The sequence below is a fragment of the Plectropomus leopardus genome, chromosome 16 (genome assembly GCF_026936395.1).
Source record: "Plectropomus leopardus strain MGB_pleo_1.0 chromosome 16, ASM2693639v1, whole genome shotgun sequence".
Classification (NCBI taxonomy): Eukaryota; Metazoa; Chordata; class Actinopteri; order Perciformes; family Serranidae; genus Plectropomus; species Plectropomus leopardus.
Genome location: NC_142191.1, coordinates 27,120,992 through 27,143,704, shown reverse-complemented (window position 1 = coordinate 27,143,704; position 22,713 = coordinate 27,120,992). Strand labels below are relative to the sequence as shown.

The window sequence follows — 22,713 nt, the reverse complement described above, 5'->3', positions numbered from 1 at the left end:
CATGAATACACGCGTTGAAAATATGAGCGAAAAGGCAAGGCTATAGTATGGCAAAAATGTCAAAATATGACATGTCCCAAAAACAGCTGAAAATACCTCAAAACAGCATAAAATAGCGCGCCAAAACACGCCATAGCATAGAATGTTGCAAAAACGTCCCAAAACACCATAAATACACACGTTGAAAATATGAGCAAAAAGGCAAGGCTATAGTATGGCAAAAATGTCAAAATATGACATGTCCCAAAAACAGCTGAAAATACCTTAGAATAGCGTAAAATAGCGCGCCAAGAAACGCCATAGCATAGAATGTTGCAAAAACGTCCCAAAACACCATAAATACACACGTTGAAAATATGAGCAAAAAGGCAAGGCTATAGCATGGCAAAAAAGTCAAAATATGACACGTCGCAAAAACAACTGAAAACACCTCAAAACAGCATAAACTTCCGCGCCAAGACCCGCCATAGCATAGCACGTTGCAAAAACGTCCCAAAACACCATAAATACACACGTTGAAAATATGAGCGAAAAGGCAAGGCTATAGTATGGCAAAAATGTCAAAATATGACATGTCCCAAAAACAGCTGAAAACACCTCAAAACAGCATAAAATAGCGGCATAAGACACGCCATAGCATACAATGTTGCAAAAACGGCCAAAAACACCAAAAATACACACGTTGAAAAAATGAGCGAAAAGGCAAGGCTATAGTATGGCAAAAATGTCAAAATATGACATGTTCCAAAAACAGCTGAAAACACCTCAAAACAGCATAAAATAACGCGCCAAGAAACGCCATAACATACAATGTTGCAAAAATGGCCAAAAACACCAAAAATACACACGTTGAAAATATGAGCGAAAAGGCAAGGCTATAGTATGGCAAAAATGTCAAAATATGACATGTCCCAAAAACAGTTGAAAATACCTCAAAACAACTTAAAATAGCTCGCCAAAACACCCCATAGCATAGAATGTTGCAAAAACGGTAAACAACACCATAAATATGCATATTGAAAAAATTAGCGAAAAGGCAAGGCTATAGTATGGCAAACATGTCAAAATTAGACATGTCCCAAAAACAGCAGAAAACACCTCAAAACAGCATAAAATAGCGCGCCAAGACACGCCATAGCATAGCACGTTGCAAAAACGGCCAAAAACACCATAAATACACATGTTGAAAATATGAGCGAAAAGGCAAGGCAATAGTATGGCAAAAATGTCAAAATATGACATGTCCCAAAAACAGGTGAAAACACCTCAAAACAGCATAAAATAGCACGATAACACACGCCATAGCATAGAATGTTGCAAAAACAGCCAAAAAAAACATGAATACACACGTTGAAAATATGAGCGAAAAGGCAAGGCTATAGTATGGCAAAAATGTCAAAATATGACATGTCCCAAAAACAGCTGAAAACACCTCAAAACAGCGTTAAATAGAGTGCCAAGACACGCCATAGCATAGCACGTTGCAAAAACGGCCAAAAACACCATAAATACGCACGTTGAAAATATGAGCGAAAAGGCAAGGCTATAGTATGGCAAAAATGTCAAAATATGACATGTCCCAAAAACAGCAGAAAACACCTCAAAACAGCATAAAATAGCGCGCCAAGAAACGCCATAGCATACAATGTTGCAAAAACGTCCAAAAACACCATAAATACACACGTTGAAAATATGAGCAAAAAGGCAAGGCTATAGTATGGCAAAAATGTCAAAATATGACATGTCCCAAAAACAGCAGAAACACGTCAAAACAGTATAAAATAGTGCGCCAAAACACGCCATAGCATAGCACGTTGCAAAAACGGCCAAAAACACCATAAATACACACGCTGAAAAAATTAGCGAAAAGGCAAGGCTATAGTATGGCAAAAATGTCAAAATATGACATGTCCCAAAAACAGTTGAAAATACCTCAAAACAACTTAAAATAGCTCGCCAAAACACCCCATAGCATAGAATGTTGCAAAAACGGTAAACAACACCATAAATATGCATATTGAAAAAATTAGCGAAAAGGCAAGGCTATAGTATGGCAAACATGTCAAAATTAGACATGTCCCAAAAACAGCAGAAAACACCTCAAAACAGCATAAAATAGCGCGCCAAGACACGCCATAGCATAGCACGTTGCAAAAATGGCCAAAAACACCATAAATACGCACGTTGAAAATATGAGCGAAAAGGCAAGGCTATAGTATGGCAAAAATGTCAAAATATGACATGTCCCAAAAACAGCTGAAAACACCTCAAAACAGCATAAAATAGCACGCCAACACACGCCATAGCATAGAACGTTGCAAAAACGGCTAAAAACACCATAAATACACACGTTGAAAATATGAGTGAAAAGGCAAGGCTATAGTATGGCAAAAATGTCAAAATATGACATGTCCCAAAAACAGCTGAAAACACCTCAAAACAGCATAAAATAACGCGCCAAGAAACGCCATAACATACAATGTTGCAAAAACGGCCAAAAACACCAAAAATATGCGTCGTGAAAAAATGAGCGAAAAGGCAAGGCTATAGTATGGCAAAAATGTCAAAATATGACATGTCCCAAAAACAGCTGAAAACACCTCAAAACAGCATAAAATAACGCGCCAAGAAACGCCATAACATACAATGTTGCAAAAACGGCCAAAAACACCAAAAATACACACGTTGAAAATATGAGCGAAAAGGCAAGGCTATAGTATGGCAAAAATGTCAAAATATGACATGTCCCAAAAACAGTTGAAAATACCTCAAAACAACTTAAAATAGCTCGCCAAAACACCCCATAGCATAGAATGTTGCAAAAACGGTAAACAACACCATAAATATGCATATTGAAAAAATGAGCAAAAAGGCAAGGCTATAGTATGGCAAACATGTCAAAAGTAGACATGTCCCAAAAACAGCAGAAAACACCTCAAAACAGCATAAAATAAGCTAAAGACGCCATAGCATAGAATGTTGCAAAAACGGCCAAAAACACCATAAATACACATGTTGAAAATATGAGCGAAAAGGCAAGGCAATAGTATGGCAAAAATGTCAAAATATGACATGTCCCAAAAACAGCTGAAAACACCTCAAAACAGCATAAAATAAGCGGCCATAAAACAACGCCATAGCATAGAATGTTGCAAAAACAGCCAAAAACACCATAAATACACGTTGAAAATATGAGCGAAAAGGCAAGGCTATAGTATGGCAAAAATGTCAAAATATGACATGTCCCAAAAACAGCTGAAAACACCTCAAAACAGCGTAAAATAGAGTGCCAAGACACGCCATAGCATAGAATGTTGCAAAAACGTCCCAAAACACCATAAATACACACGTTGAAAATATGAGCAAAAAGGCAAGGCTATAGTATGGCAAAAATGTCAAAATATGACATGTCCCAAAAACAGCTGAAAACACCTCAAAACAGCATAAAATAGCGCGCCAAGACACGCCATAGCATAGCACGTTGCAAAAACGGTCAAAAACACCATAAATACACACGTTGAAAATATGAGCGAAAAGGCAAAATAGTATGGCAAAAATGTCAAAATATGACATGTCCCAAAAACAGCTGAAACACCTCAAAACAGCATAAAATAGCGCCAAAACACGCCATAGCATACAATGTTGCAAAACGACCCAAAACACCATAAATACACACGCTGAAAAATTAAGCGAAAAGGCAAGGCTATAGTATGGCAAAAATGTCAAAATATGACATGTCCCAAAAACAGTTGAAAATACCTCAAAACAGCATAAAATAGCGGCCAAAACACCCCATAGCATAGAATGTTGCAAAAACGGTAAACAACACCATAAATATGCATATTGAAAAAATTAGCGAAAAGGCAAGGCTATAGTATGGCAAACATGTCAAAATTAGACATGTCCCAAAAACAGCAGAAAACACCTCAAAACAGCATAAAATAGCGCGCCAAGACACGCCATAGCATAGCACGTTGCAAAAACGTCCCAAAACACCATAAATACGCACGTTGAAAATATGAGCGAAAAGGCAAGGCTATAGTATGGCAAAAATGTCAAAATATGACATGTCCCAAAAACAGCTGAAAACACCTCAAAACAGCATAAAATAGCACGCCAAAACACGCCATAGCATAGAATGTTGCAAAAACGGCCAAAAAGACCATAAATACACACGTTGAAAATATGAGTGAAAAGGCAAGGCTATAGTATGGCAAAAATGTCAAAATATGACATGTCCCAAAAACAGCTGAAAACACCTCAAAACAGCATAAAATAACGCGCCAAGAAACGCCATAACATACAATGTTGCAAAAAGCGTCCAAAAACACCATAAATACACGTCGTTGAAAATATGAGCGAAAAGGCAAGGCTATAGTATGGCAAAAATGTCAAAATATGACATGTTCCAAAAACAGCTGAAAACACCTCAAAACAGCATAAAATAACGCGCCAAGAAACGCCATAACATACAATGTTGCAAAAACGGCCAAAAACACCAAAAATATGCGTCGTGAAAAAATGAGCGAAAAGGCAAGGCTATAGTATGGCAAAAATGTCAAAATATGACATGTCCCAAAAACAGTTGAAAATACCTCAAAACAGCATAAAATAGCGCACCAAAACACGCCATAGCATAGAACGTTGCAAAAACGGCCAAAAAGACCATAAATATGCATGTTGAAAATATGAGCGAAAAGGCAAGGCTATAGTATGGCAAAAATGTCAAAATATGACACGTCGCAAAAACAACTGAAAACACCTCAAAACAGCATAAACTTCCGCGCCAAGACCCGCCATAGCATAGAATGTTGCAAAAACGGCCAAAAACACCATAAATACACACGCTGAAAAAATTAGCGAAAAGGCAAGGCTATAGTATGGCAAAAATGTCAAAATATGACATGTCCCAAAAACAGCAGAAAATACCTCAAAACAGCATAAAATAGTCGCCAAAACACGCCATAGCATATACGTTGCAAAAAGCGATAAAAACACCATAAATACACACGCTGAAAAAATGAGCGAAAAGGCAAGGCTATAGTATGGCAAAAATGTCAAAATATGACATGTCCCAAAAACAGCTGAAAATACCTTAGAATAGCGTAAAATAGCGCGCCAAGAAACGCCATAGCATAGAATGTTGCAAAAACGTCCCAAAACACCATAAATACACACGTTGAAAATATGAGCAAAAAGGCAAGGCTATAGTATGGCAAAAAAGTCAAAATATGACACGTCGCAAAAACAACTGAAAACACCTCAAAACAGCATAAACTTCCGCGCCAAGACCCGCCATAGCATAGCACGTTGCAAAAACGGCCAAAAACACCATAAATACACTGCGTTGAAAATATTGAGCGAAAAGGCAAGGCTATAGTATGGCAAAAATGTCAAAATATGACATGTCCCAAAAACAGCTGAAAACACCTCAAAACAGCATAAAATAACGGCAAGAAACGCATATAACATACAATGTTGCAAAATGGCCAAAAACACCAAAAATACACGTTGAAAATATGAAGCGAAAAGGCAAGGCTATAGTATGGCAAAAATGTCAAAATATGACATGTCCCAAAAACAGTTGAAAATACCTCAAAACAACTTAAAATAGCTCGCCAAAACACCCCATAGCATAGAATGTTGCAAAAACGGTAAACAACACCATAAATATGCATATTGAAAAAATTAGCGAAAAGGCAAGGCTATAGTATGGCAAACATGTCAAAATTAGACATGTCCCAAAAACAGCAGAAAACACCTCAAAACAGCATAAAATAGCGCGCCAAGACACGCCATAGCATAGCACGTTGCAAAAACGGCCAAAAACACCATAAATACACATGTTGAAAATATGAGCGAAAAGGCAAGGCAATAGTATGGCAAAAATGTCAAAATATGACATGTCCCAAAAACAGCTGAAAACACCTCAAAACAGCATAAAATAGCGCGCCAAAACACGCCATAGCATAGAATGTTGCAAAACAGCCCCAAAACACCATAAATACGCACGTTGAAAATATGAGCGAAAAGGCAAGGCTATAGTATGGCAAAAATGTCAAAATATGACATGTCCCAAAAACAGCTGAAAACACCTCAAAACAGCATAAAATAGAGTGCCAGGACACGCCATATAGCATAGCATGTTGCAAAAACGGCCAAAAACACCATAAATACGCACGTTGAAAATATGAGCGAAAAGGCAAGGCTATAGTATGGCAAAAATGTCAAAATATGACATGTCCCAAAAACAGCAGAAAACACCTCAAAACACCATAAAATAGCGCGCCAAGACACGCCATAGCATAGCACGTTGCAAAAACGGTCAAAAACACCATAAATACACACGTTGAAAATATGAGCGAAAAGGCAAGGCTATAGTATGACAAAAATGTCAAAATATGACATGTCCAAAAAACAGCAGAAACACGTCAAAACAGTATAAAATAGTGCGCCAAAACACGCCAAAGCATAGAATGTTGCAAAACGGCCAAAAACACCATAAATACACATGCTGAAAAAAATAGCGAAAAGGCAAGGCTATAGTATGGCAAAAATGTCAAAATATGACATGTCCCAAAAACAGTTGAAAATACCTCAAAACAACTTAAAATAGCTCGCCAAAACACCCCATAGCATAGAATGTTGCAAAAACGGTAAACAACACCATAAATATGCATATTGAAAAAATTAGCGAAAAGGCAAGGCTATAGTATGGCAAAAATGTCAAAATTAGACATGTCCCAAAAACAGCTGAAAACACCTCAAAACAGCATAAAATAGCGCCAAGACACGCCATAGCATACAACGTTGCAAAAGCGTCCCAAAACACCATAAATACGCACGTTGAAAATATGAGCGAAAAGGCAAGGCTATAGTATGGCAAAAATGTCAAAATATGACATGTCCCAAAAACAGCTGAAAACACCTCAAAACAGCATAAAATAGCACGCCAACACACGCCATAGCATAGAACGTTGCAAAAACGGCTAAAAACACCATAAATACACACGTTGAAAATATGAGCGAAATGGCAAGGCTATAGTATGGCAAAAATGTCAAAATATGACATGTCCCAAAAACAGCTGAAAAAACCTAAAAACAGCATAAAATAGCGCCAAAAAACGCCATAACATACAATGTTGCAAAAGTCCCAAAACACCATAAATACACGCTGAAAATATGAGCAAAAAGGCAAGGCTATAGTATGGCAAAATGTCAAAATATGACATGTCCCAAAAACAGCTGAAAACACCTCAAAACAGCATAAAATAGCGCTACCAAGAAACGCCATAACATACAATGTTGCAAAACGGCCAAAAACACCATAAATATGCGTCGTTGAAAATATGAGCGAAAAGGCAAGGCTATAGTATGGCAAAAATGTCAAAATATGACATGTCCCAAAAACAGTTGAAAATACCTCAAAACAGCATAAAATAGCGCACCAAAACACGCCATAGCATAGAACGTTGCAAAAACGGCCAAAAAGACCATAAATATGCATGTTGAAAATATGAGCGAAAAGGCAAGGCTATAGTATGGCAAAAATGTCAAAATATGACACGTCGCAAAAACAACTGAAAACACCTCAAAACAGCATAAACTTCCGCGCCAAGACCCGCCATAGCATAGAATGTTGCAAAAACGGCCAAAAACACCATAAATACACACGCTGAAAAAATTAGCGAAAAGGCAAGGCTATAGTATGGCAAAAATGTCAAAATATGACATGTCCCAAAAACAGCAGAAACACCTCAAAACAGCATAAAATAGCGCGCCAAAACACGCCATAGCATAGAACGTTGCAAAAACGGCCAAAAACACCATAAATACACACGCTGAAAAAATGAGCGAAAAGGCAAGGCTATAGTATGGCAAAATGTCAAAATATGACATGTCCCAAAAACAGCTGAAAATACCTTAGAATAGCATAAAATAGCGCCAAGAAACACCATAGCATAGAATGTTGCAAAAACGTCCCAAAACACCATAAATACACACGTTGAAAATATGAGCAAAAAGGCAAGGCTATAGTATGGCAAAAATGTCAAAATATGACAGGTCGCAAAAACAACTGAAAACACCTCAAAACAGCATAAACTTCCGCGCCAAGACCCGCCATAGCATAGCACGTTGCAAAAACGTCCCAAAACACCATAAATACACACGTTGAAAATATGAGCGAAAAGGCAAAATATGGCAAAAATGTCAAAATATGACATGTTCCAAAAACAGCTGAAAACACCTCAAAACAGCATAAAATAACGCGCCAAGAAACGCCATAACATACAATGTTGCAAAAATGGCCAAAAACACCAAAAATACACACGTTGAAAATATGAGCGAAAGGCAAGGCTATAGTATGGCAAAATGTCAAAATATGACATGTCCCAAAAACAGTTGAAAATACCTCAAAACAACATAAAATAGCAGCCAAAACACCCCATAGCATAGAATGTTGCAAAAACGGTAAACAACACCATAAATATGCATATTGCAAAAATTAGCGATAAGGCAAGGCTATAGTATGGCAAACATGTCAAAATTAGACATGTCCCAAAAACAGCAGAAAACACTTCAAAACAGCATAAAATAAGCGGCCAAGACACCATAGCATAGAATGTTGCAAAAACGGCCAAAAACACCATAAATACACATGTTGAAAATATGAGCGAAAAGGCAAGGCAATAGTATGGCAAAAATGTCAAAATATGACATGTCCCAAAAACAGCTGAAAACACCTCAAAACAGCATAAAATAGCGCGCCAAAACACGCCATAGCATAGAATGTTGCAAAAACAGCCAAAAAGACCATAAATACACACGTTGAAAATATGAGCGAAAAGGCAAGGCTATAGTATGGCAAAAATGTCAAAATATGACATGTCCCAAAAACAGCTGAAAACACCTCAAAACAGCATAAAATAGCACACCAACACACGCCATAGCATAGAATGTTGCAAAAACGGCTAAAAACACCATAAATACGCACGTTGAAAATATGAGCGAAAAGGCAAGGCTATAGTGTGGCAAAAATGTCAAAATATGACATGTCCCAAAAACAGCAGAAAACACCTCAAAACACCATAAAATAGCGCGCCAAGACACGCCATAGCATAGCACGTTGCAAAAACGGTCAAAAACACCATAAATACACACGTTGAAAATATGAGCGAAAAGGCAAAATATGGCAAAAATGTCAAAATATGACATGTCCCAAAAACAGCAGAAACACGTCAAAACAGTATAAAATAGTGCGCCAAAACACGCCATAGCATAGCACGTTGCAAAAACGGCCAAAAACACCATAAATACACACGCTGAAAAAATTAGCGAAAAGGCAAGGCTATAGTATGGCAAAAATGTCAAAATATGACATGTCCCAAAAACAGTTGAAAATACCTCAAAACAACTTAAAATAGCTCGCCAAAACACCCCATAGCATAGAATGTTGCAAAAACGGTAAACAACACCATAAATTTGCATATTGAAAAAATTAGCGAAAAGGCAAGGCTATAGTATGGCAAACATGTCAAAATTAGACATGTCCCAAAAACAGCAGAAAACACCTCAAAACAGCATAAAATAGCGCGCCAAGACACGCCATAGCATAGCACGTTGCAAAAACGTCCCAAAACACCATAAATACACACGTTGAAAATATGAGCGAAAAGGCAAGGCTATAGTATGGCAAAAATGTCAAAATATGACATGTCCCAAAAACAGCTGAAAACACCTCAAAACAGCATAAAATAGCACGCCAAAACACGCCATAGCATAGAATGTTGCAAAAACGGCCAAAAAGACCATAAATACACACGTTGAAAATATGAGTGAAAAGGCAAGGCTATAGTATGGCAAAATATGACATGTCCCAAAAACAGCTGAAAACACCTCAAAACAGCATAAAATAACGCGCCAAGAAACGCCATAACATACAATGTTGCAAAAACGGCCAAAAACACCAAAAATATGCGTCGTGAAAAAATGAGCGAAAAGGCAAGGCTATAGTATGGCAAAAATGTCAAAATATGACATGTCCCAAAAACAGTTGAAAATACCTCAAAACAGCATAAAATAGCGCACCAAAACACGCCATAGCATAGAACGTTGCAAAAACGGCCAAAAAGACCATAAATATGCATGTTGAAAATATGAGCGAAAAGGCAAGGCTATAGTATGGCAAAAATGTCAAAATATGACATGTCCCAAAAACAGCAGAAACACGTCAAAACAGCATAAAATAGTGCGCCAAAACACGCCATAGCATAGCACGTTGCAAAAACGGCCAAAAACACCATAAATACACACGCTGAAAAAATTAGCGAAAAGGCAAGGCTATAGTATGGCAAAAATGTCAAAATATGACATGTCCCAAAAACAGCTGAAAACACCTCAAAACACCATAAAATAGCGCTCCAAGACAAACCATAGCATAGGATGTTGGAAAAACGGCCAAACAGACCATAAATACACACGTTGAATATATGAGCGAAAAGGCAAGGCTATAGTATGGCAAAAATGTCAAAATATGACATGTTCCAAAAACAGCTGAAAACACCTCAAAACAGCATAAAATAACGCGCCAAGAAACGCCATAACATACAATGTTGCAAAAACGGCCAAAAACACCATAAATACACATGTTGAAAAAAATAGCGAAAAGGCAAGGCTATAGTATGGCAAAAATGTCAAAATATGACATGTCCCAAAAACAGTTGAAAATACCTCAAAACAGCATAAAATAGCGCACCAAAACACGCCATAGCATAGAACGTTGCAAAATGGTAAAAGACCATAAATATGCATGTTGAAAATATGAGCGAAAAGGCAAGGCTATAGTATGGCAAAAATGTCAAAATATGACACGTCGCAAAAACAACTGAAAACACCTCAAAACAGCATAAACTTCCGCGCCAAGACCCGCCATAGCATACAATGTTGCAAAAACGGCCAAAAACACCATAAATACACACGCTGAAAAAATTAGCGAAAAGGCAAGGCTATAGTATGGCAAAAATGTCAAAATATGACATGTCCCAAAAACAGCAGAAACACGTCAAAACAGCATAAAATAGTGCGCCAAAACACGCCATAGCATAGCACGTTGCAAAAACGGCCAAAAACACCATAAATACACACGTTGAAAATATGAGCGAAAAGGCAAGGCTATAGTATGGCAAAAATGTCAAAATATGACATGTCCCAAAAACAGCTGAAAACACCTCAAAACACTATAAAATAGCGCACCTCGAAACGCCATAGCATAGAATGATACAAAAACGTCCCCAAAAAGACCATAAATACGCACCTTGAAAAAATTAGCGAAAAGGCAAGGCTATAGTATGGCAAAAATGTCAAAATATGACATGTCCCAAAAACAGCTGAAAACACCTCAAAACACCATAAAATAGCGCTCCAAGACAAACCATAGCATAGGATGTTGGAAAAACGGCCAAACAGACCATAAATACACACGTTGAATATATGAGCGAAAAGGCAAGGCTATAGTATGGCAAAAATGTCAAAATATGACATGTCCCAAAAACAGCAGAAAACACCTCAAAACAGCATAAAATAGCGCGCCAAGACACGCTATAGCATACAATGTTGCAAAAACGGCCAAAAACACCATAAATACACCCGTTGAAAATATGAGCGAAAAGGCAAGGCTATAGTATGGCAAAAATGTCAAAATATGACATGTCCCAAAAACAGTTGAAAATACCTCAAAACAACTTAAAATAGCTCGCCAAAACACCCCATAGCGTAGAATGTTGCAAAAATGGTAAACAACACCATAAGTATGCATATTGAAAAAATTAGCCAAAAGGCAAGGCTATAGTATGGCAAACATGTCAAAATATGACATGTCCCAAAAACAGTTGAAAATACCTCAAAACAGCATAAAATAGCCCTCCAAGACACACCATAGCATAGAACGTTGCAAAAACGGCCAAAAAGACCATAAATACGCACGTTGAAAATATGAGCGAAAAGGCAAGGCTATAGTATGGCAAAAATGTCAAAATATGACATGTCCCAAAAATAGCTGAAAACATCTCAAAACAGCATAAAATTCTGCGCCAAGACACGCCATAGCATAGCACGTTGCAAAAAGGGCCAAAAACACCATAAATACACACGCTGAAAAAATTTGCAAAAAGGCAAGGCTATAGTATGGCAAAAATGTCAAAATATGACATGTCTCAAAAACAGCAGAAACACGTCAAAACAGCATAAAATAGCGCGCCAAGAAACGCCATAGCATAGCACGTTGCAAAAATGGCCAAAAACACCATAAATACGCACGTTGAAAAAATTAGCGAAAAGGCAAGGCTATAGTATGGCAAAAATGGCAAAATATGACATGTCCCAAAAACAGCAGAAACACGTCAAAACAGCATAAAATAGCATACCGAGGCACGCTATAGCAAAGGAAAATGCAAAAACGGCCAAAAACACCATAAATACACACGCTGAAAAAATTAGCGAAAAGGCAAGGCTATAGTATGGCAAAAATGTCAAAATAAGGCATGACCCAAAAACTGCCTCAAACCACAGTAATACACACAAAATAGCATACCGAGGCACGCTATAGCAAAGGAAAATGCAAAACCAGCCAAAAACATCATAAAATCACATATTGAAAAATCGACCAAACATGCAAGGTTCTCTTATGGCAAAAATGTCAAAATATGACATGTCCAAAAACTGCTGAAAACCATATTAAACCACGTAGAATAGCGTGCAGAGACACGCCATGGCATAGAATCGAGCAAAAATGCCAAAAAACACTATAAAATCGCATGTTGAAAAACCCACTAAAGATGCATCGCAAAAATGTTAACATATGTCCAAAAAACTGCTGAGAACCAGATTTAACTGCATTAAGTAGCTTGCCAAGACACGCCATAGCAAAGGATATTGCAAAAACAGCCAAAAACATCATAAAACCGCATAGAATGTTGCAAAAATGACCCAAAACACCACAATATGGCATGTGGAAAAAAACAACTGAAAAATGTCAAATTATGACATGTCCAATAAACAGCTGAAAACTACATAGTATATGTCGAGACACATCATAGTATGTTGTCCGAAATGGGATAAAAACGTCATAATATAGTCTGTTGTCTGAAATGGCATAAAACATCATAGTTTAATATGTCGTCAAAACTGGATAAAAAGAGTCATATTATAGGCGTCCTCCAAAATGATATAAAACATCATAGTATGGTACATTGTCCAAAACTGAATAAAAATATCATGGTATGGTATGTAGTCCAAAATGACATGAAAAAAGTCATACTATAATATGTTGCTCAAAATGGCATAAAAATATCACAGTGTGAAATAGTATGAAATAAAAAATGGCACGAAAACATAGTGTGTCATCGAAAATGGCATAGAAAAATAGGAGAGGGTGTTACCCTAAATGGTATAAAAATGTCACAGTATAGTATGTCGTCCAAAATGGCATAAAAACTTCATACTATAGTATGTTGTACAATCAGACTGTAGATGAGTTATGACTTTTCAGCAGAATCCCATTTTTTATAAATCATTATTAACTTTAGGATGAGTTATCAATTAGATTCAATGACACACAAATATCTACACAGTTTAATGTATTTGTTATTGCATTATTTAATGTAGCACCCCAATGTTTTTTCCATCTATAAAAAAGTAATAATACTTTTGTTAATCCTCAACAGTAGACTAAAGACTAAAGATCAACTGGCCTACATTCTGCTTAGAGTTAAAAATATTGGGACTAAAGTTAGGTAAGACACCTTTTAAGGGTAGTTTGCTACTAAAATATTTAGCGTCGTATATTTAAAACCAAACTGTGTGAAGCTGCGCCAGTGGAGTGTACAGCCCGACAAACAGCCTACACTGAGACCTGTAATCTCTCAGTGTAGGAACCATTCTGAGATACACCATCAGTGTGTATAAAGTACGTACTCTTTGCGTTTCTTGCCGTGGAAGAAGCTGGCCCACTCGAAGCAGGTCTTCTTACTGCCCACCCAGAACACAGAGGGGATTCCTACAATCAGCATCATCACGTACTTAATCAGGAACAGGACCAGGTCCGGACGACTGGTTACCTCCACCTACAGGACACATATACACAGAAGAGGATGTGGTCACTGTTTGGGATGTATAGTTTTGTGTATGCGTGTGTGTGCGCACGCTCGTGTGTGTGTGTGTGTGTGTGTGTGTGTGTGTGTGTGTGTGTGTGTGTGTTTGCGGGCAGAGGGGTTTGAGACAGTGCTGCAAATAGATGTGAGTGAGTGAGAACAAAAGAAAGTTTGCAGCTAATACACCCACACACTGTATTACCTGAGGGTGAAAGGGTGTGTGAGATAATGTGTGGAGCTTATCTCGGGACAACAGACTTACAGGCAACAGCATCCAATTTCCAAATCCAGACATTACATAAAACATTGCTAATGTCAAAGTTATAATTTGTAGATGCTTTGCTGTGTTTCCAAATTTATCTGCAGTACGTGGCTTACTAAAAACCTGTCTGAAAAATGTGAAACACCAGATACTGTGGAAGCTGCACTACAGGGCACTGAGGGCATTAAACGGCTACTGAGTCCTTCATGTAAACATCAGATGATATGAACTAATTAAAAGGTTCATGCCTGCTCACAAGAGTGTTCAGACTGTATTCTCACTCTGTGTGTGTGTGTGTGTGTGTGTGTGTGTGTGTGTGTGTGTATTTGTGTCTACTCAATATCATTACTGGCAGTTTTGCTTGAGGCATAAACGCCACAGCAGCTGGCACATGGTCATCCATTCCTGACAAAGCTGCTGACAACTTAGTCCTTGAAAAGAAAGATTTTTTTATGTTGCTGTCCTTTGATGTATTTGTATTTATCGTCTTATCACGTCTCTTATATGTTCATTTCATGGTATCAAAAAGAACAGTACTGAAGGCTGCAGGATGAGCCTCAGTTTACCAGATTTTAGGTTTGTGTTCTCAGTTTCTGACAATGTTCACTTCTTAAATATCCTTAAAATACACAATTATTAGTTAACTTTTACACTTTTTTTTTAACATAGAGGAAAACCTAACAAATGTGATTTCTGTCTGATTGTGACAGTTGATCCTATTTGTGGTGATTAAAGGTTATGGTCATTGTCACTGTGGATAAAACCCACGTTAAAGGGGCTCTTTGCAGAACTCAGAGCGTACAAGTTGTCTCCCCATGGTTCTCAACATTGAGGCGGCTGAGCTGGAGGCTAACAACTTACAGTGTTAACTCCATTAACAGCACTAAACAATGGCAATAGTGCTGACAGAGCTAACAATGTTGGCCAGTGGGGAACTTAAGGATGGGCTAGGCTTCCATACAATTTCACCCTGATATCAGCAGTAACTGCCACATGAGTATAGTGCAAAGTACACAAGCATTTACATGCACACGTAACTGGGCTGTCTACCGAAACACACAACACAAAAACTCTGATTACAACACTCACACAGACAGTGTTAGTTCCTTCTCTGCTCAGGACAGCATTACTCCGCTTTATACATATTAACGTAGCAAACAGTGGTTTTATGCTTTATTAATGCTCATTATGTCGCATATAAACCTTTAAGTCAAAATGTAAAAACAATGTGAAAATAGTACACTGCTGTGAACAAAAAATCGAGAGGTTTTTAACATTGCAGTGAGTGTAAGGTCATTTATTTCCAGAAGACATCAGAACAGGATGATGCTGTATCAAGTCACCGCACTGCTGCCTCCTGCCATAGCAACAACACTGCAGCTGACACGCAGTGAACCAGAGAAATACTATCTCCTACTCTATTCCCATCTCTCTTTCTGTCTCTCATATCTACGCACACACACACGTGCGCTCATGCGGTCACACACAGATGTAGTCATCATGGCCTCATTATGAGTGGGCCAGGCGGAGAGCCCCAAGGCCCAGAGATCCACAGATACACTCATTACAGCGAGATAACAGACTGAATGACTATAACCAACATCCTCATTACGGACTGTGTGTCGTAAGTTGTGCTGCAGCTAAACAGTAGCTTTGGGCTCCTTTTATCAAACTTATGTAGTTTATTAAACCCTCGCCTAAAATTAGTTGTAAGACTGAAAACATCCTTCCATCTCTTGTTCCTTTGACCAATCTCTTGTGGTTTGAGTCAGTCACCACTCTGACTGCGCGTGTGTTGTGGAGAGGAAAGGGTCAAGCATCACTCAGGAGCTCTTCAGTAGAGTGGAAGTCTGAGCCTCGGGCAAGGCTTTTAAGATAAATATAGTGAGGCACTTTGAGTCTTAGCTATCTACTGATGCACTTTATTGACTCGGTGCATGAATGCATACTGTATATGTGTACTTTTATGAACAAAGTGAGGTTGGGGGTGGGGTGGACAGTTGAAACTTTGTGTAATTTTACACCTGGAGGCAGCTCTACAGCACACTGTTGTATGGTGTGTGATAATAGCACAGCACTCAGCTGTGTAGCACAGGCAGCTTGAGTTGCTATGGCTATGATGTGGTGCAGCTTGACCCCACTGACCCCTTCCTCTACAGCAGAAACACGCACGCACACACACACACACACACACACACACACACACACACACACACACACACACACACACACACACACACACACACACACACTGGATTACTGCAACGCTCTCTTACACAATGCAGTGTTTACATGACCGATTAAGAGAACCACTCTGATTTTACCCCGTGATCATGCGTCTCATATGTCACTCTCCACAGCTGCAGCTTCCCATCATATCATAGATAACAATAAATACAAGAGGAGCAGCGAGGTCAAAGCGTTGATGTCATTAACTAATGTCAAAAAATACCAGAGCAAAATTTAAGAGTGACTATTACTACTACAGAACACTGAATTCCTGTTTTGCTGTGACTTGACAAAACAAAACACACACACGTCTACACTGCTTCACACCGGCAACTCTGTCTCTCTGTGCTAACACAACTCCACTTTGAACATGTAACAGTTAAAGCGGATGTGCTAAGGCATGCTCACATGGGAGGTGATACCTGGCTGAAAGGAACAGAGAACAACAGAGAGAGAGAGCGCTGTTTGAATTATTAACAGCTCTATCAGATGAGATGCGGTGTGTGTACTGATGCTGGAGGCTAATGTGGCTCTGTGCAGCCAGCTACTGAAGACGAGCAGCTTGAGAGTTATCACTGGATTGTCTCACAGATGACTGTGAGAGTTGGTATGTGTGCAATTTGTGTTGGGCATTGTATGTAAATGTATGCAGTATCCGGTCATGTTCAGGACACACAATCTCAGTGAGCATCGTGCTCTCTAATGTCTGTGTGTGCAAACACATCTGGCAGTTATCAGCCTTCTCCCAGCTGTTACCTCCTGCTCTGTCTTCTAGCTTCCTTGCAAAAGTCCCAGTTGTACATTTAATGTGTACAAACATCTGTGCAAGCTGTGATGAGCGTCAGTGAATTAAGGCATCAGTGTCTCAGATTTTAGCAGTACCTCCAAGTGTCTATATATGAGTTTCTAAAACTGTAGTGAGGGTTCATCTGGGTCGTTCTAGTTTGCAGGATTATAGGATCTTATGTTTGCATACAGCAACACCAATAGTTACATGAAAGAAGCAATCAGTGTAATGACCATAAGGACCAGATTGTGTTAAATTAAGCCTGCAACTAGTGAATATTTTCATTGTTAATTAATCTGTTGATTATTTTCTCGATTAATCAATTAGTTGTTTAATGTGTAAAATCTGAAAAAATGGTCAAATAAAATGGTAAAAAAAGGCAAGTTTTTCCTTAAGTCCAACATGACGTCTTCAAATGTTTTTATTTCATCCACAACCCAAAGATATTCCATTTACTGTCATAGCGGAGTTAAAAAGCAAAAAAATCATATGAAGAGACTGGAATCAAATAATTTTAAACTTGTTTGATAAAAATTACCCAATTTCATTAATTGATTACTAAACTACTTAGCAATTACTGTAACAGGTGATTCAACCTATCCAATCCTCACAGCTATATGATAGATATTCTAAATGTTAAATGAGTTGTTATATGTAGGTGTTGCAAATTAATATTAAATTTCCTATAAATTAGGTTTCCTGCTTCAAAAATGAGCATTTTTTCCTCTTACTCTACACTGTGCATTTGTTTTACAGGAGAAGGGGACTGTCTGTTGACAGCACCAGATGATAGCAAATACTAAGCAGACAAGCTGAGCTATTTTTAGCCTATAATACAGACACTAAAAATACATATTTTAAACTTGCTTTGTGTCCAAAGCAGATTTCATTAAAACCTTACCGTGTAGGAACTCAGCTATACTGGAATTTATTATAACCAGTACAAGCTGCAAGTTATTAATGATTTACTGTATATTAAAATAGAAAGCACAGCTACTTTAGCATCACAGAGTCAGTATGTTACCTGGTAGGGGCAGGGGATGTGGTAGTGTCTACACTTCTCCTGGACCCAGGTGGTCTCCCAGATGGCTCTGTAGCTGTTCTCATACAGGTAGCAGCCCAGAACAGCCAGCAGAGGGACCAGGTAGAGAACAGAGAACACGCCGATACGAATCATGAACTTCACCAGTTTCTCCTGGTTCTCCTTCTCCAGTGGGATCTCCATGCGGACTCGGTTTAGTGCTGCTATGCCTGCGAGCAGCAGAGCCACACCAACCTGGGATGATATGAGAGAGGTTTTAAGTCATCTTGTATCACAGATCTTGAGGTAAAAATCTTGCCAGAGTTGACAGCCTGTATCCATTTGCACTGAATGTTATGCTTTCATTTGTTCAGGATTACTTCCTGAGACATAACATATTAAACACAAAACAAGATATTATCTTCTTTAAACAAGTCAGAGGAACTGCTCCAGTTGAGATGGAGATGAAATTTTGAGGCATCACTATCAAAATACCTGCTTGTAAAATTGATACCACTGAATGTTTTTACAGTATCTCTTGTTCTGTAATTCTCTTCCTCACCACTACGTCCAGTCCCAGTGGGGCCAGCAGGAACCAGCGCAGGGCCGTCAAGTTGTACAGCCCTACGAAGCAAACGCCGCTGACACTGTCTCCCTCGATCTTGTTCATGGCGAGCAGGGTAACTGTGAGGACACCAGGGATGCCCCAGGCACAGGCGTGGAAGAGGAGAGCCTTCTTCTCTATTGCCTCACTGCCCCACTTGGGGACAGCAGCCAGGAACCAGGTGATGGTCAGAATGACCCACCAGACGCTGCCAGCCATGGTGAAGAAATACAGCACCATGAAGAGAAGGGTGCAGGCCTGGGACAGAGACAGAACAGACAAATGGAGGATCAATTCCAATATCTGTGCAGTAGAAAAACAGCAAAAAACACAAAGTAAAGGAAAGATTTTCTCACCTTGTTATGAGAGCCTTGAGTCACCGTTGAAGCCCTAAACCTCCCAGGACTCGCTGCGTTACAGGACACTTTGTCCTCAAGCAGAAACCCCAGGAAGAAAACCAGGGACACCATCATGTAGCACACAGCATAAAATATAATTGGACGCTCTGGGTAGCGGAAGCGCGACACGTCGATCAGGAAAGTCAGGAAGGTGAAGAGGGTGGCCGACAGACAGACGATGGACACCACGCCAATGAAGTAACGGGCAAACGTCAGCTCCTCACGTGTGAAGTACATGTTAGGACAGGGAGGAGAGCAGTCGCGGACGCCCATGAAGGAGTAGCCGAGCTCTGGGTCAATTTTGAGTTCTCTTGGACACCAGAAGCCGTAGTCTCGCTGGACAGAAATGGGGGATTCAGTTGTGTCGGAGCTGGACATGAGGTCTACAGGACGGGGGTAGGGCTCGTCACAGTCTGGGAACCTGGGAGGAGAGAGCAAAGATGATAGCGTAATTTAAGATGATAAATGCAATGCAAAAAGTTCTAAGTATTCTAAATGTTTAATATTATATATATATATATACACACACATATACACACACACACATATATATATATATATATAATTTTATTTATTTATTTATTTTTTATTCCATATCTGTTGTTCTATGCCAGTGAATTTTTCATTATTAAGTTGGAGTGTGTTTAAGTGTGTATAACGTCAACTGGGTGCCTGAGGTTGGTTAAAAGGAAAGAAACTGTGCTTTATTTTTTTTACATTCACAAAAACATGGTGTTCCTCTCAGCCTCTTAATTTCTGGGGTCATTCAAATAAATCTGACATGGTCTGCTGCTGCATTACTCCTCTAAAAAAAAAAAAGAAGAAAAGAAAATCTGCTTAAATTACTAATGCTGCAGGGTCATAATAAATCCAGGGGAAAAGAATTATTGCTGTTGTGCCAACCTGTTGCAGTCCATCTCCTGCGGCCAGCTGACACCAAACATGTCCATCAGTTTGTAGCAGTCGCTTTTGGCCTGCAGACAGAGGCGGCGACAAGGCAGAGTCATCCGCCCGTACTCGGTACACACCGGGGCGTAGAGCGCACACAGGAACATCCTGAGGTCTGGAGAGCACTGTAGGTTCACCATGGGATGGAACGGCTGTGAATACAGAGAGAGAATATTAAATGTGTATTAGACACACAGAGCAAAATAAGAGGCAAAAGAAACAGATGCAAAATACTACTCTTTCATTTTAAGCTGATTATGAACTAGAACCAGTCAAGTTGCAGTTTACATCCATGTCATAATATATGTCATGCAGACTGTGAAGAGATTTAATAAAAGGTACTAAGTGTAATTTTCTGGTGAAATATGGATGCTTCGCACACATCTTCAACCCAGCACACAGAAGCTCTATACAATCAGCACACATTAAAGGTGGGCACTCAACATTAGTGTCACCAATTCTGTACGCGACCAAATGCTCTTCTGTTCCTCAGTTATGATGTTGCCAGAAAAGTGCTTTTACAGAATTTAATGATGTCACAGTGAAGCAGACCTTTTGGATATAAAATGTCATCGCTTCATCATTTTACCCTATCAGAAACTTAAGTTAAATTCTGTTGCATAAATTCTGTTTTGTGAGGTGAGTGATCTTTGACCACCAAATTCTAATCATTTCATGCTTAAGTCCAAGTGAACGTTTGTGCCAAGTTTGAAAAAATGTCCTCCAGTTGACACTGAAATATTGCTTTCACCAGAGTAAAACAGAAACATGGGCACAGTGTCCTTGACCTTTGACCCCAAAATTCTTATGAGAGTCCAAGTAGACGTTTGCGCCAAATTTGAAGAAATTCCTTTAAGGTGTTTGTGAGTACGCTTGGGATCCTATAGCACCGGTGCCTACTGCAACGGATAACAACACAGATTTTGGCGCTTCATTCTCAAATTATGGGCGTAGTGTGTGTGCAGTCGAAAAAGGGAGACAGAGAGAGCGTGTATTTAATGGTGAGCATTGGTTTCTGAAAAAGCCCAAACGATACCGATCCCTATTCCTGGCATATCCTGTTCGCTAGAAAGGGACAGACGGAGAAGACAACCCGAAAACATAATGACCCCAGTCACAGCTGTCTCTGGCATGGAGGCATAAAAATAACAAGCCAGAGTTTTTACTCCAACTTCACAAGAGCAGAACAAAGGGATCATTGGAGCATGTCTCCGACAGTTTCTGGAGATGAGTCCATAAAAACAACTCTGGCCTCTTTCCTAATAATCCCCTCCACCCCTCATGATATTAGGCTCCCCCTTCCTGCATCTCCTCTCTTCTTTCCCTCCAACCTTCAGATAGGAGGAGCACAACAAGCTGGGCAACCCCCACCATTCACACACACACACACACACACACACACACACACACACACACACACACACACACACACACACACACACACAAGACTGCTGCTGACAGGGCCTTTGTGTTACATGGAGGACCACGCTGTGACTGACTGACACACTGCGGTAACGTGCGGACACTCACACACACATCAGCCAAAGTACCAACGGAAGTATATTATTTACATGCTAACACACCCACGTACTAGCACAATAATGCTCTCACACATCAACTGAGCCAAGAGGCGGTGTGAGCGCAGGAAGCATCTGTGGGGCATGTTGTTAATATGCAAATGCCTAGCGGAGAGTGTGTGTATGTGTGTGTATGTGAGTGAGTGAGTGAGTGGGAGAGCGTACCTACAAATCCATGAGTCCATGAGTGCATGGTTACATGTTTCTGTATGCATGAATTTGCCTATACGTCTGTGTTGCTGTGTTACAGAAAGGCCTCCAGCCACACCCAAGTCCGTTGTCAGACACATGCTACCAGCCCTCCCCCAAAATTTAAAGACAGAGGTCTGTATGACAGACAGGGACAGGGAGGGGGAAGGGAGGGGTGAGCAGGAGACGAGCAGGGGGCAATTTGTCTCTGTTTGTTTGAGGGGTGGATATTAAAGAGGACGTGTCACTGTGGTTTAAACAAGTTAAACATTTTGCTCTGCCTCTTCAGTGAACACTGAATGGAGAGAGGGACATGCACATGCTCTACTGTTAACTTATGTTTGTTGAAGAAAGTGTGTTGGTAATATATAAAGACCAAGCAAATAAAACAAAATTTAGCTCTCTGTATATTTTTTATGACATTTTAAGAGACATATTTTTTATTGTCTGTCATATTCAAAAGCTGCCACACTGATGGAGTCTGAGGAGCAGCTGGGGTTGACATTGAAAAGTTTATACAAAAACATATCATTTTACACAGATCTGTGATT

At 39.3% G+C, this 22,713-nt stretch overlaps 1 protein-coding gene across 3 annotated transcripts in view; it reads right to left on the bottom strand.

Annotated features, from left to right (window-relative positions):
• Positions 1 to 22,713, bottom strand: part of fzd3a (frizzled class receptor 3a) — a 62,205-nt gene that overhangs the window by 25,387 nt on the left and 14,105 nt on the right. For all 3 annotated transcript variants that reach the window (XM_088089676.1, XM_088089677.1, XM_088089678.1), the window contains exons 3-7: positions 20,352 to 20,548; positions 19,407 to 19,869; positions 19,009 to 19,308; positions 18,450 to 18,701; positions 13,972 to 14,120 (exon numbers count right to left, since the gene is read on the bottom strand). In XM_088089676.1, coding sequence (XP_087945802.1) covers positions 13,972 to 14,120; positions 18,450 to 18,701; positions 19,009 to 19,308; positions 19,407 to 19,869; positions 20,352 to 20,548 — 1,361 coding nt within the window. The remainder of the gene's footprint in view (positions 1 to 13,971; positions 14,121 to 18,449; positions 18,702 to 19,008; positions 19,309 to 19,406; positions 19,870 to 20,351; positions 20,549 to 22,713) is intronic.